At 38.1% G+C, this 17,042-nt stretch overlaps 1 protein-coding gene across 1 annotated transcript in view; it reads right to left on the bottom strand.

Moving 5' to 3' along the window:
* neo1b (neogenin 1b) overlaps positions 1–14,321 on the bottom strand; it is a gene marked incomplete at its 5' end in the record, with an annotated part of 223,526 nt that extends 209,205 nt beyond the window's left edge. The window contains one exon of the mRNA XM_079809544.1: positions 14,246–14,321. Coding sequence (XP_079665670.1) covers positions 14,246–14,321 — 76 coding nt within the window. The remainder of the gene's footprint in view (positions 1–14,245) is intronic.
* Positions 14,322–17,042: the final 2,721 nt, after the last annotated feature.

The raw sequence follows: 17,042 nt of genomic DNA, 5'->3' as shown, positions 1-17,042 counted from the left end.
CTTCCAGCAGGATAATGCTCCATGTCACAAAGCTTCAATCATTTCAAATTGGTTTCTTGAACATGACAATGAGTTCCTTTACTAAAATGGCCCACACAGTCACCAGATCTCAACTCAATAGAGCATCTTTGGGATGTGGTGGAACGGGAGCTTCGTGCCCTGGATGTGCATCCCACAAATCTCCATCAACTGCAAGATGCTCTCCTATCAATATGGGCCAACATTTCTAAAGAATGCTTTCAGCACCTTGTTGAATCAATGCCACGTAGAATTAAGGCAGTTCTGAAGGTGAAAAGGGGTCAAACACAGAATTAGTATGTGTTCCTAATAATCCTTTAGGTGAGTGTATTTTCATCAGTATTTTATGATAGACGCACCTCCTTTGGGTTCACAGCAGGAACTGCAACATTTCAAAAGAACTACTACATTAAAAAAGTATTTTACATATCAGAAGGATGGTGACAATTAATTGCTTCTTATTCGTAAACCGCATGCAAATTTTCACTTGTAACAGAAAAACTTGCTAATGCCAAAAGAGAAAGAACTCTCAAAAATGGGCCATAATGTTCTGAAAAACAACAACAAACAAACAAAACCAGAGCCTTGGGCAAACAGCCCACATGGAGTTACCAACTTTTAACAATTTGTAACCTACTTGAGCTTCAAACACACCTCTGCTATCTGCTCCACATCGCCTCTTCCAGGGTCAAGCGAAGCCCGTCTCATCCCTGCCGACAAACGGAGCGACTCTTCCATAAAGCTAATGAGGAGGTAAGGCCGGTTTATCATTCGCCAGTCATCTCTGGATGCCCTTTATAGCCTTTTCGGTAATGCGGAGTACAAAGGGATATTAACGCAAGCTTGGCTGCCCTTTTTAAATGTATCATTTGTAAGACAACCCGGAGACTGGATTGTGGCTTCGTCTCAAGGTATGAAAGAAATAAAGCACAGTGGCAACAAAGAATGCCATTAGCTTGCTCTCAATCACTCTAGTCAATGGCTGCATCACAATAAGGTGTAATTTCAGGAATAGTTTAGGTTTGAAAAATCATTTTAAAGCATTAAAAAAATGATCAATTGCTAATCTAATGACCTGTGTTTTTTGAGTTAGAGTGAGGCCATCCATTAAATTAGGCCAAAGTGTTCAGACCTATAAATGGCTAACTACGTTTCAGCAGGTTTGTGCAGAAGAAAGGCAGTAATTTGCCTTCCCTACAGAGACTAAGTGAGCTGATATCAGCGGGAGGCGGCTAGCATGTGGCCTGGAGAACTGAAAAATGCTCTCCATGGTTACATACCCACAAACCTACCAATCAGAGATCAATTACCATGTCAGCCCATTGCATTTCCATTCGAAAGGCCAGCTCAAAAGAGATGACTTGATCCAAAAATCAGCGAAATAAGGAATGGTTGCGTTTATTAAAATATATGGAGCCGTTTTAATCTTCTGAACCACTGACATGAATGTTCTGTCATCATTTACATGTCTTTCCAAACCTGTCCGACTTTCTCCGTGGAACACAAAAGATGATGTTTTGATTCAATGAAAGTGAAAGGAGTCAAATCCATTTTTTGGACCCCATTGATTTTTAATCGAAGGGACAAAAACAGTTGAAACTCTTCAAAATATCAACTTTTTCCAGTTTGTGGAATGACATGAGTGAGAGTAAATGACATTTTCGGGTGAACTAAGGCCCTGTTTACACCTGGTATTAAACACTTAAACTCCTGTACAGTACCCTGTATCGAATCATCATGTCTATACTTTCAATTTTAAATGTCTGTGAAGGAGCTCTGACCTCATATTTGGTACCATGTGAAAGCTTAGAGTCTCTACTTTCTGGAGATATGCATCACTTTGGCATGTTTTACACAAAGTAACTAATTTACACTAAATTACTCCGGGAATATTTCCGCCTGGATTTGGCCGACCCAAATTGAAAAGCTTCCCATACCCACATAGTGTCTCTAAATACACCATTTTGGTGTCATTTTACAGGAAACCCTTTGAAGTTACAAAAAAACCTGCTAAAAGTGATAAACATGTAAGTATATGTTGTCTGAGCTGTAATACCCCCCACCCCCACCCCCTCCAAAAAAAAGAGACGTTTTTTTTTTTTTTTGGTTTAAATTCATTTTTGAAAGCGTGTAACTCAGGCCCTGTGATCCTCCCTTCAGATCCATTTGAATAAATCTTGCACACATGATACAGACAAAATTATTTTCTCCAGTATTTTCTATAATCTAATGGAAACAGCCCAAACTGTCTGCAGGGTGCTAGAGCACACAGGCCCTGAGTTACACACTTTCAACAATGAATTTATAACCAAAAAAATCAAAAAGCATCTCTTTTTTTGGGGGGGGGGGGGGTATTACAGCTTAGACAACATATACTTACCTGTTCATCCCTTTTAGCAGTGGTTTATGAAACTTCAAAAGGGTTTCCTTTAAAATGACACCAAAATTGTGTATTTAGAGACCACTGTATGTGGGTATGGGAAGCTTTTCAATTTGGGGAGGCCAAATCCGGGCGGAAATCCCCAAAAACGGTCCCAGAGCTTAAGATGCATTTTGGTCGATCGGATCACAAGTGGATGACGCCAGTGAAAGCCAATGAAAATTGAGTCTGACCACTTCCAGAGGTAGTCGTAAACTCAACGCTCATGTGGTCAAATGCATTTGACCAGCCACTAAAAGACCGCCTGCTATCCGCTACGGACCTAAACATTATGGGATACGTGCTTTGAAGATGAAAAATGTACCACAAGCTCAAAGTTGTCTCTCCATCCCTGATTTCTAACACACACTCACAGCGTTCGGCTGGTCTTGTGTCTGTCAGGGCAGAAACTAAAGCTGATGTTCTCCGTGTGTCGTCTCCGGATGCGTTTATATGCAAATTGCGTGAGCTTATTTCATCCATTAGATGGAAAGATCTGAAAAAGCCCATATATTTACCCGCCCATAGACCCTCCCCTCAGAAATCAAGACAGAAGTAGATGAAAGTGGACAAAAGAGACCAGGTGTAAACGGAAATGCGTCTCCCTCGTCTCCTTGTGATCCGATCGACCAAAACGCATCTTAATACCAGCTATAAGCAGGGCCTTTAAGTGGACTTTCATAGACAGGAGGGTCAAAGTGGGCCATTCCTTGTTGACACATGATACACGGCAGCTACAAGCCATTCATTAGCAGGTGGAGGACAAATCAGGTGGTGTACGCAGCCCAAAAGGTACAACATGATCAAATTAAACCAATTAATCACCGTTTTAGAGACAGCTACGGTTCTCTCTTCCATTATTCATAGCCTTCTGCTTAACCCAATGGGAAAACCACAGCGCTTATGGAACAGGCTATTCGACATGGAACATATGCCAAGTTTGTAAGGACAAATAATCAGGATGATGGGGGGAAAAAAGCTTGAGCTGACCAATCAGTCTGGATGCTTTGATGGACACAAATCCATAAGATCAAATCAGGCATGATTATGGCAATTGGACGATTTGGTGCACAACTAGAGCTGGTTTAGCGAGGTCTTATTCAGGTTCTCACAGACAGCCGTTAAGACCTTCAATCCATACAAAAGCCATGAATCTAGACCCTCACAGCAAGGGTCAAACACTGGGCTCCTCTCAGCAAGGTCTCCCCTGACCTCATTAAAACGATTCCTTCACCGCAACCGCCCTCAATCTAAACATTCTTTACAAGCAGGATCCAAAAAAGCCAAGAGAGGTGTTGGAGAAGCAATAACAACCAGCAAGAGTTCTCCATTCACCGCGACTGCAGAAGGAGAAATCAAGGGTGACCCCCGTCTTTCAGGGCTTTGACCTTTCCCAGTAAGAGGCTGAGAGTGGGGGTCCGTCTTGTGAAAAGCTATATTGAGAAGGACAAATACGTCTTCCTACTGCAAACAGCAACACTCCTGCTGGAATTTTCCATGCTTTTCACACTCATGGATCTCAGTGGCTCCACACAACCAAACCACAGGGTTTCAACATGTGCTTCAGACTAAAAAGTATTAGCAAAATTAACTTTTACAACTCTTGAACAAACTAGATTTTTGCAAGAGATTACATTTTTGTGCTTGCAATGAAGCAAGAGCGTTCATTCGGCTTTGAATCCGAATAGACACAAGATGCCTTCACTTAAATCATTTTTAAAAAGTACTTAAGACGTATATTATCTAGAAGGACAGTTTGTACCAGGGTTGGACAAAATTCAGAAATGAAGAATTGGCTCACTGTCAATTCGTGAACTAGAATTTAAATAGATTTGGATGCGCCGATATGAAAATTGGCCGATAACCGATAATTAAGGACGCACCGATAGGATTTTTTGGGGCCGATACGAATTTTAACAAACAATTATTGGCCAATACCGATATTTGTCACTTGCCCTCTTATTTGAAATTTAGTTTTGAGTGTTTTGATCATGTTTGGATGGCACTCTTTTTTGGATCTCCTTTTTTTCGTATCATATATTTGAGTAATTATCATAAATTAGGTATCATTTGAAAGCTTACGAACTTAAAATCCATCCTGTGGAAGCCGTTTTGATATTGGATTATGTGTTACCATGGAAACGGTACTTTAAATTTTTCTAGTGGGCTCCTCCCCTAGTGGGCGGTGTCATGTTTCATATTACAACATTTATTTGAACGACTTTAAAATCTAAATCTTTTCAAATCTTGACAAAACACATTGTCTGAAAGGTCTGAGTCTCAAGGGTCCATATTTGGTGACTGTTTTGTGATGAAAGTGACATTTGGACAGAAATTTACAGGAAAATGCATCCCAAAAAAAACAATCAATGGGATTTCAATGACACCCGGTGGCTATTTTTGGTACAGCGCCTAAACAAAATCTCATAGGAACTTCAATTTTTGTGATATCAACTTCAAATTTGGAACACAACTTGGTTAGACATATGGCTTTGATTTTATAGTAATTTTAGATTAAAATTGTTTTGTAAAATATAAATTTTATATAAAAGAAAAAATATTTAGTACAGTTTTTTTATTCACAGTAAATTTAAACTTCCATAACTTTTTCATACTTTCGTATTTTGAATTAAGTTAACCGAGTGTCTTCTTTAAAACAAGACCAAACTTAGGTCTATATTCCAAAGCATTCTTGAATTACAGCCCTTTAAGTTTGGATAGTGCATTTTCATGTGTATTCTCAAAAAGGGGGGTGACAGTTAAGGGGTTAAATCAGCAAAGCAAAGTAAAAAAAAAAAAACAACATACATTAACTTATAGCCTAGCTAGTTTATTGCTGCATTATCAAATAATTTCTAATGAACATAGACTGGATCCATTTAACATTCAGCAGGCAACATAAATACAACAACAAGATTTTAAGTAGGTTTAATGTTAAATAACACTGCATATCGTATTCTTTGATTTTCAGTGTGTGTGTGTGTGTGAGAGAGAGGTAAATGAAACCGTGCGTCTGTTCCATTCATTCAAAGAGACAGAGAAACATGCAGGATTAATATTTAAACAGTATTCATAGACACTAGTATATAATGCTATTTGATTTAAGTGACTGACCAACGTTTTATTTATTCATCAAAACAAATTCTGTGCCAATCTGCATTATGCAGTAAATTCCGTTTTTATGACTAGATTCTGTCTGCATTGTCCGCACCGCAGAAATGACTCCTTATAAAGTTTAGTCAAGAGCAGCGAGCGATTTATTTTGTTGTAGTCGGTCTTTTGTTGTTTGATGAACATTAAAACAGACAGCAGCGCAGCAGGAATATTACAGTGTAATCTTAGATTATACAGCAGACATTACACAGCTCAGTGCCATCACAAAGTTCATTAATAAACCATTGGTTCGATTTATCGGCCCCTTTTTATGGTGTAGCCGAGAAGCTGATGGTTGTAAATTGATCAAAAATCGTCCGATAAATATTGGCGGCCGATACATCGGTTCATCCCTACCGATAATTCTTGTATTTGAAAGCCGATAACCGATACGTATTGGTCGATAAATCTAAATCCAAATATGTATATAATTTTTGAGAGCCTGATTACAAAAAAACAAAAGTTTTACCATTAAATCCATGTCCCAAGCACACAATTATAATGCTCTCATCATACTATCATGTAGTCTAAATGCGCAGTGTTTTTTTTTTTTACGTGATTTCAAATCATATTTCAAGCAATTCAAACCCATCATGGTGAACAGTGTGCATCTGAAGTGTCTCAGCTGAAGGAAAATACATTATTTATTGGCTTTAATATTTCGGACAAACTTTTTTCTCATCGGGCTGATAAAGATAACATTAAAAATGAACATCTACTGGGAAATACCGATATGGTGGCCGATTTATCGTGTATCCCTAGGCTACGCCCCACAGGAAGTTGAACTGGAATGACCGGAAGAAATCCATCGCAGGGCATAATGCATTCTGGGAAATGAAGTGCTCCTTCACCATAATCAACAGAAGTTAGTTTATAAAATATGATAAAGTAAATCATTTCTATATATATGGCGGTAAATATCTATCTGTCCATAAGGCTGTTAAAATGTTACTTCAACTTTGCATAGTTAAAAACTACAGATAAATGTATGAATTAATTTTCTTTATTTCTATGCCCTTACATCCAAACACAAATTGCAGTTCTGCATCATGTGTGCTACCTCAATTCAAATTCATTACATTTATGTATTTAGCAGGCGCTTTTATCCAAAGCGACTTACAACTTGGGAGTACAGGAAGCGATCGGTCATGAAGATTCGAGTAAACGCAACAAGTGCCTGAAATACTGAGTCTGTGTACATAGCTCAGTGTAGCACAGGATACAGTAGGGAGGGAAACAGGGGAAGAAAGAGGAAAAGAACGTTTTTTTTTTTTTTTTATGAGGTTAAGTGCTCACGGAAGAGATGAGTTTTTAGTTGTCTTTTGAATGTTATCAATGATTCTGCGTTTCGGATGGCGTTGGGAAGATCGTTCCACCAGCTGGGAACGTTGAATGAAAATGTTCTGGAAAGGGATTTTAAGGGAAATTCATAAATGAGATAATTCTCAAAAGATACTGAATGCTGCACAACCCCGGTCTGTATGATGTACATTCAGCAATTCAATTAGTTTTAAATGCAAAAATCTGTGAAAAAAAAAGACAGAGTTCATAGCACAAAGACGACATAAGTGATCTAGAAAACTGTTATTGTATGTTAAGTGGTTCGAGCTGTTTTAAAGTCGGAAATCTGTGGAATTTCAATGGCAAAACTTGACTCTGCAATTCTGTCAAGCTGGTGTCTTAACTCTCAAATGACTCGGCTCTAACAAAAGGCTCCACACAGAGTCCAGTCACGCATCATTCTATCCCCAGTAAAATGAAAACCAACGGCCTGTCTTTCCATCCAAACACAAAGCGACACTCTTCACAACTACGTCTCCACTAGCACACCATATCAGTCAGCCATAGGCGATCTACAATGTGAAATCTCCACAAATTGATAAGCAGCCAAGGGGAGAACCAAACACTCTGTTGCCCACTGCCAGTCACACTTAGACAAGAGCACACAGATAAGACACAGGATGAATGTGTTTGTCTTTGTCTCCCGTTCTCAAGCAGCTGCGGGCGGCAAGAAAATGGCTACGCGCATCATGCTCGCAAAAGCGCCAGACCACGAGATTCTGTGAGTGAGTGCAGAGATTCACAAATTTCCCCTCGAGCCTTGTGAATGAGATTGTGCTGTTGATATCCCACTAGCAGCGGCGAAGGGAGGGGTCAACTGGATGAGCTAATGTCACTCAATCATTCAGCCTGACATTGATGAGTTTTGAGCTTGCTTTCAAGACTGGAGACCCCCCTCCACACACACACACACACACACACACACAGAGAGAGCTAATGAGAGATGGAGATAGCTACAGATGTCTCCATTTGTGCCGTTTACCTGCTGTGCCAAAAGCAATTATGCCAAGACTGCATGACAATCGTCACCAGCCCCTGCCATTCTCAAAGTGGCATAAGAGATGGCAAACTGGTTGTCATCTGATAACCCTAATTTAGGCATTTCTATAATGCATCAGAACTTTAAACAGCAAAACAAGAAAATTAAAATGTCTGATGTACTTTGAGAGAACCACCATTTACTGACAATGTCCATGTGCGCAGATGTTCATCAATCGGAGTCAATTTAATCTTCAAATTAATTCCAAACAAACTTTCTGTGCATGCAAAAAGCAGCATCTATTTTCGAATCGGATAGTGAATTATATGTGACACGCCAAACCAGTCATAAATTGCACGGGTATTAAAGGGATAGTTCACCCAAAAATGATAATTAGCCGATGATTTACTCTCCCTCAAGTCATCCGAGGTGTGTATGACATTCTTCTTTCAGACGTTTCAGAGTTATATTACAAAAGTCCAGGCTAATCCAAGCATTAGAATTTGATTCATAGTTGCTCTGTTTTTGAAGTCCATAAAAAGTGCATCTGTCCGTCATATAACTGCTCCACGCGGCTCTGGGGTGTTAATAAAGGCCTTCTGAAGCGAATCAACGTGTTTGTGTAAGAAAAATATCCATATTTAAAACTTTAACTTTCGGCCGACCGCCTTCTGTGGAAAAGTGTTGAATGTTGAAAGTGAAACTCAAGATGTGTTCGTGACGTCATGACGAACGGACCTGGTCGTGTTAGTCTTTCGATCAGCTGGGGAACTTTCAACAATTTTTCCATAAATTGAACACGGAAGGCGGTCGGCCGAAAGTTTACTTGATAAAGTTTTAAATATGGATATTTTTCTTACACAAACGCATCGATTCGCTTCAGAAGGCCTTTATTATCCTCCCAGAGCCGCGTGGAGCAGTTATATGATGGACAGATGCACTTTTTATGGACTTCAAAAACAGAGCAACTATTCATCACATTCTAATGCTTGGATTAGCCTGGACTTTTGTAATATAACTCAGATTTTATTTGTCTGAAAGAAGAATGTCATACACACCTAGGATGACTTGTGATGGCTAATTTTCATTTTTGGGTGAACTATCCCTTTAAGGGTGTGAACCTCTCACGGTGTGGTTCGATTACGATTATCATGCCATCGATTCGGTTCAATTCGATATCACGATGCATTGACGATCCACTGCATCCTCATGTATATCATTTTGTCAGTCAGTTATACGAGCTGAACCTTTCATTTAACCTGCTCAAAGAAAACACGCTTCTTGAATGTATCAAACAGGAGCGTTTAGAACAAATACATAAAATACTAAAAGCCACTTCAGGAGGTGGTCTGGGCCGCATTACAGTCAAAACTAAAGTCTAAATGCATCTGGTTGTTGAAACCACGTGTAAATTTTACTCCTTGGAACAATGCTAAAAAAAATTTACGTGTGAAAGCGTTATGGCAGCGCTACTGAAGCACACACAAGTTTACGCACAAACTACTGAAAGTAACGTCGCAGGTGCTCTACATACAATCATATTCATTAAAAGTGAAGAAATTAAATGATATTAGCAGTGCTGTTGCCACACTCGCTCCTATTGCGGTCTTTGATTTTGAAATTAGCTGATGATCAATAAAATGCAGCTCATTTCTGTTGTTTTTAGGGCTGTCAAAAGATTAATCGTGATTAATCGCATCCAAAATAAAAGTTTGTGTTTACATTATATATATAATAATTAACAGAGTACACACACACATATATACATATATACATATATATATATACATATATACATATATACATATATATATATATATATACATACATATATACATATATACATATATATATACATACATACATACATATATATATATATATAAATACACACACATTCATGTATATATTTAAGAAATATTTGCATGTATATACTGTATATACATTTATATAATCTATAATATATATATAAATATAAATGTTTTATATATATATACACATGCTTGTGTGTGTATTTATATATAAATAATAATTAACAGAGTACACACACATTATGTAAACACAAACCTTTATTTTGGATGCGATTAATCGCGATTAATCTTTTGACAGCCCTAGTTGTTTTCAGTGACAATAAATCTGCATATAGTGCGGGAATTAAAGATCGGATTTATATTTCAGGGATGCAAACGGGTGAGGGGTAAAAAAGGTGAGAACATTGCGTGGATAGAGAAAACCTTCTCCGAGGTCTGGACACTTATTTTAAATATGTTTACTTTTCATGCCCATTTGCAGACACTATTAAGTATCTTTGCATCTGCCTGAAAACTAATTCTAACATGTTTTATGTAGGGCAAAACAAACCCTTTATAAAACACAAAAAAGGATTCAATAGATGTGGGAGCTGAATACATAAAGAAGACAACAACCAGATAAAATGCAACACTCAAATAACACTGAAAACTGAAGATCCCACTGGCTACAAATGCATCATTATGGGATACTTTGTACACCAAACTCATAAGTTAAACCCTATTTCTTCTGAGAAGCCACCAGAATTTCAAAGGCCCGCTTCCTTTGTTTTGCTGCATGTCTCAGCCTTGCCCGTTTTTCTTTGACGCATTTATTTTCTTTTATTTACTTATTTATTTTAATTACCTTGTAATGTCACTCTTCACAAAACGAGAAAAAAAGAAAGAAAGAAAAAAAATCAGCCTGAATGCCCCACCCCCAAAACACTCATCGGATCTACACAAATCTCGTAGGATCTATTTTGATCTCAAAAAGGTGAATTCTCACCTAAAGGTAAGGAGTTTGCATTAAAGCTACACTGTGTACATTTTTTTGTTTATTCTTAGCTAAAAACACTTAGTTCTTTCAAAAATATATGTGCTCATTAATGTATATTTACTTCTTTCGAGTAATAAAGTATTCTCGTAAGTTTATAATATGCTATTGAAAACACATACGGGTGAGGGGTTTGAATGCGGGTCGCCATGTTGCCCCTCCATCTTGAAAGTACATTAGCCAAAGAGGGACATACCCGTAAATTCAAGCTTCGCCTTTGGCGTTTTAACACTCGATGGCACCGTGTCGAATGTGGACGAGGTCGAACTGGAAGCCATGTTAATCTTGGACTAAATCGGCCACCGTAGGAGTTTAAACGAAATCGGAATTGAGAGGAACAGAAACTAATATTCACTGGATGGTCATATACCTTTTCACCACTAGGTGAAAAAAAAAAAAAAAAAAAAAAAAAAAAAACATCACAGTGTAGCTTTAATGATATTTGTTTTGTGGAGATACAATTATGTGCCCAAGTAGGGCTGGGCCGATAAACGATATCATATTGAATCGCGATACAATTCATGTCGATAACGATGATAAGCTCTAGCCATTTTTACTCGATATAGATTACTCCAACACCCAATCACACAGCAGAAATAAACGCGACAACAGCCAGTCAGAGCCAATCAGAGTGCAGCTTTTAACTTCACATCAAAAGTACACGCTCTACAGGTAAAGAAAACTCCACAAGAGAAGGAAAAAATGAGTGGAAGCGGTGACGAATGTTTAATCAACAGTGAAACTAACCTTGAGGCAAAGACGACGAATTTGTCCCATCCTAACAAACCATTCATCAATGGAAAGCTTATTCACCAGCTTTCAGATGATGTATAAATCTCAATTTCAACAAATTGACCATTATGACTGGTTTTGTGGGTCACATATTCAAATGCTATCAGATGCAAAATTTGTATTTAGCTTACAAGCTTTCCTTAATTGCGAGTCGTCGCATTAGATTCAAAGGTTTGCTTAAGACACCACCGAATTATCATCATTCAAATGAAGCTATAAATAAGTTGATTAACAGCGTGCAAGTGTAGCAACTGAGAAACAAAACAAGTCCATAAGTGATGCTTCAGCTAAACTGTCAAATCTAAACCAACACAAAGCCAAGCAAGTGATTCAATTTGACTAAACTTCACCAAAACAGAACTACTACCTTATGAGGCATTTTGTAAAAAGCCTGCAAGTACAGTATTTTTGAGAGCGGACGCCTGGCATCGAGTTAAAAACAAGTTTATATTTTTAAAAGCCTCTGCTTTTTCTGAATTCAAGAACGTGTCCTGTACCAACGGCCCCTAAAGCTTTGTGTAATCCAACTTGAAATAAACTAGCTTTGCACCACAAGTGCAGAAGCTAATTCAGTTTGACAAGACTTCACAACAAGTTTTTTTTCCCCCACTGCGCACCGACAAGAAATCTACGCAACTCTATAAAACATTGCGAGTAGTCAGTTTACGAGCAGACCATCGCTGAGAGAGGACTTGTGGCTTGGCTTTCAATTCTGCACGTCTGAAACCTCGGGGAAATGTGTTTCAGATAAACAAAAACTTATTTTCAGAGGGAAGCCATGATTGGTAACTCGAAACTGGCCACATGTACAAAGCACCGATTCAAGCCCTATCCTTTAAAACACAGAACAGACAAAGACTAAACATCCGCCATGCAACCATGATCAGAACAATAAGTGCATCTGATTCTTATTTGAAATGATTCTTTCATCTGCTTTTCCTCGTATGCTACCATCTACAGAAGATCATGTCGATTTAAGTCACATTACAAACAAAAGAGAAGCAGAAATCTCTCCTGTCAAGCCATTTGGTGCGACTGAGGTGTCATTTTACAAATTCATCTCACAGCAATCGCGGCGGCAGCAGCTGAGGGAAGCAGGGAACGGGTCTTCATTTGAGTCGGCCAGAGAATTCCCTTTCATCATTCCCCACAGAAACGGTTCCGAATGTCTGAACCCGACCCGTCAGAACCATCAACACTCAATCATTAACCTCTAGGCTCTCATCCACCGCTCTTTCAGCTGAGGTCAAGAGCAGCCTCCTTCCTTGTGATGGACGGATGGATGGATAGATAGACAGATGGATGGATGGATGGATGGATGGATAGAAGGATGAATGGATGTATAGACGGATGGATGGATGAATGGATGGATGTATAGATGTATGGATGGATGAATGAATGGATGTATAGACGGATGGATGGATTGATGATAGAAGGTTGGATATAGATTAATGGATGGCTGGGGGGGCGGAATGAATGGATGGATAGATAGAAGGATGGATCGATGGACTGATAGATAGAAGGATGGATCTATGGATAGACAAATGGATGGATGATGAATAGATAGAAGGATGGATGGATAGACTAATGGATGGATGGGTGGGTGGATGGATGGATAGATAGAAGGATGGATTGATGGATAGCTTGATAGATGGGTGAATGAATGGATTGATAGATAGATAAACAAATGGATGAATAGATAGATAGATAGATAGATAGATAGATAGATAGATAGATAGATAGATAGATAGATAGATAGATAGATAGATAGATAGGCGGGTGGGTGGATGGATGGATGGATGATGGTTGAATGGATGAATTGATAGACAGACAGATGAATTAATGGATGAATAGATACACGGATGGATGAATGGATTCATGGATAGAAGGATGGATGGATAGAGAGTTGGATAGATGGGTGAATGAATGGATTGATAGATAGACAAAACGATGAATTCATAGATAGATAGATAGATAGATAGATAGATAGATAGATAGATAGATAGATAGATAGATAGATAGATAGATAGATAGATAGATAGATGGAAAGATAGATGGAAAGATGAATTGATAGACAGACGGATGGATAGATGAATAAATGGATGAATTGATAGATAGATGGATGGATGGATAGATGAATTGATAGATAGACGGATGGATAGATGAATAAATGGATGAATTGATAGATAGATGGATGGATGGATAGATGAATTGATAGATAGACGGATAGATAGATAGATTAATTAATTGATGAATGAATGGATAGACTGATAGATAGCTAAATGGATGGATGCTACAAGTGCTCTTCTTTCCAATGCCTACTAACCAACAGCCTCCAGATCTGTAACGGCTTGCAAAATCCTCTATTGCTAATTTGACATTAAGTTTACAATACACATCGCATTAAAAGCACCCTGGAGGGATTTACCGAGTTAGTCACTAAATAGCAAGTTCATGTATGACCCCTTGCCGAATTTAAACCTTCAATCTATTAACAACTCATATGTATAATCACTAATATAAAATATAAGCAGAGTAACCGGGCTGTGCAGGGTCGCGTGGATGGTAAACATTAGGGTCAAGATCAGTGATGTGGAAACAAATTTAAATGGTAAAGGTTATTCATCGGCGGGGATTTGCGCTCGTAACCGCGTCCGCCGCGAGTAACGTTAATAACGAACGAGAGAGACGGAACTTACCTTTATCCGCACCGCCGAACCGGAGAGCGATGAGACTTGTGAAAAACGCGAGCAGCCGTGCCCCCGGCCCCGCCATCACTTTCTGAGGTTAAAAAACACACAAAATAATCTCGGAGAAACGCACAAGTTATCCACTGTGCTTTCCGAGGTAAAGTTTTACCGACTAGAACGGTCAAGGTGTCTTTATACAAAAACGCTGAGCATCGTCCGCAACCGGCAAGATCTCGCGCTCCGCCGGTGCCACAAAAATAAACATTTAATTCTCCTGCAAAAGTCAAAGGCGATACGGCGTAGGGTCCGGGTGTTTTCTTGAACTTAAAAAGCCGAGGAGGGCTTTTAAAGGAGGCATTAAGTCCATCCACAGCCGAACCACAAAGGCAGCGGCTGCAAACGGCTTCCGAAGCGCTCGAGACCAACCGGCGTGTTTCAGCTCGCGCGGAGAAAGACGCGTTCAACAGATTTAACGGAACCGCAGTGGAGTATGAGTATCCAACATAAGCACACGGCGTGTGGTGCTGGAGAAGAGGCTTGTAGTGGGTATTGGTCCGTGAAAAAGCAGGCGTGGATTCTCACAGGATTCTGGATTTGTTGGCCCGGGAAAGTCAAAAATCACGGCGCCGGTGTGTTGGTGCGTAATGCGCATGCGCACATCTGGATCCCAGTGCGCTTATGAATACTAACTAGACCGCTTTTCAAAGAATACTGCAGATTCAATAGCAAATGTATATATTTCTTTGAACATTTTATAATTGATTTGTTATATTGGTACAATTTTATAATGATAGTTGTTAGTTTTATGAATAAAATAAGGCATTTGGATAACATTACTTACCATTTTGTGAAGTTGCCAAGTAAATTACTGCCACGGGGATGCAGGTTTATCTAGTATCGTTGCCTTATTTTAATCCTTAACTTTTTAATCCTTAACTAAAATATGTTTGTATTCAAATGAAGAGTTACCTGCTTTTACTCATGTGACTATGAGGTCCCGTGGGAACCCTTAGGTAACAAATCTAATTGAATTGGTCAATTAAAAGAAAAACAAAGTGCTTGGCAAGAGCGTGTGGTTTATGATTAGCTTCTTCTAGTGCCACCCACTGGTTACCATGCAGAATAGCACCTGAGGGCAAGCGAATGGACAGTTTTTGATTGGATGTTAGACCAAGTGTGCAGTAATGTCTCCAGATGTGAACTAGCCACACGTTTCCAGACTCAAGAGATCAGGTCTCCTTCATATCTGATAGATTGTTAAATTGACTTCACCATAAACTTACTATATTCATGTATCATTACATAGGACAATGGCAGGGTTTCTGCAGGTTTTATGACGGTACTTTTAAGACCAATTAAAGAAAATAAGAAACACAACACATCATGTTCTCTAAATGTGAATGTCTAAGCACTCAATGAGTTGCATTAGTGACACTTCAAAGTTTGAAAATACAGTTTCCAACAGATCTCCATAACTTTTAATACATTTTTTACAAAAACAGCTTAAAGTATGAATAGCTCTGCTCCCAAACAATATGGAAATACATTTCACTGCACCTTCTTTTTCTGTAGTTTTGTCTTGTTTTTCCAGTGCAAATATCTAAACGGTTCTTAAATCAAGATGCATTTACTGGAGAAGCAAAATGACATAAGAAATCTTGTGAAATAATTGAATTTATGAAGAACACACATCTGCCAATGTGTTCAGAAAAATCAACTATACCATATTTCCATACCCACTGACAGATATTTGTTCTTGTTTTAAGCATAAATTCACAGAACATTGTTCAATTTCTAAGAAAACTCAATTTCTTCATTTTGCATCTCAAGTAAACATATCTTGATTTAAGGATGTTTAGATGTTTATACTGGAAAACTTTTTTTTTTTTTTTTTGCAGTGCATGATATTAATTTAGGGGCCTAAATATTTTATTTTATAATTTTACTCCATTTTAATGGTTAAAGGCACAATATGTAAGCTTTATCTAGTGGACAAAAACCACTAGAACAGTAAGTGTTATACATGTTGTTGACTTGTGTACTTACAGTATCACAAATGTTTCCAAGAATGTGTGCGTCGCCTATCAATGATTTCTGGTTTTATTTAGTAGAAACCATGGAAACACCAGACGCTTTAATATATGATGTGTTTCTATGTTTGTATATGATCATTCATGAACAGAAAACGACTCTTTGTTCTACAGTTCAACACAGTTAGTCTTATTGTTTAAATCTGCTTTTCTTGATTTAACGCGAGTACAATGTTTTACCACTCCAAATATCTTTCAGTGTGAACAAGTGTCTGATAGTAGCGCCTATTATATGTTATAATGCTAGAGAATAGCATTATAACATCACTTTCAACACACTCAAATATGTGTAATATGATTAAACAGCGCTGCATACACATACACATGAGCAGAAGAAGAGGAAGTGACGACTGTGGCATAATAAAAGCTCTGTGAAATCAATACATCACAAAGATACACCTTTGTTTTAAATAAGCGACCTCTAGTGGCGAAAAATTACATATTGTGCCTTTAAATTATATTTTATTAGTCCTTTGCATGTCTAATTAATAGGGCTGTCAAAAGATTAATCGCGATTAATCGCATCCAAAATAAAAGTGTGTGTTTACATAATATATGTGTGTGTACTCTGTTAATTATTATTTATATATAAATACACAAACAAGCATGTATATATTTAAGAAAAAAATGACTTGTAGTGGGTATTTTTATTTTTATATATAAAACATTTATATTTATATATATTATAGATTATATAAATGTATATACAGTATATA

The sequence above is a fragment of the Gobio gobio genome (genome assembly GCF_949357685.1).
Source record: "Gobio gobio genome assembly, chromosome: 25".
Classification (NCBI taxonomy): Eukaryota; Metazoa; Chordata; class Actinopteri; order Cypriniformes; family Gobionidae; genus Gobio; species Gobio gobio.
This window is presented reverse-complemented; position numbering and strand designations above follow the sequence as displayed.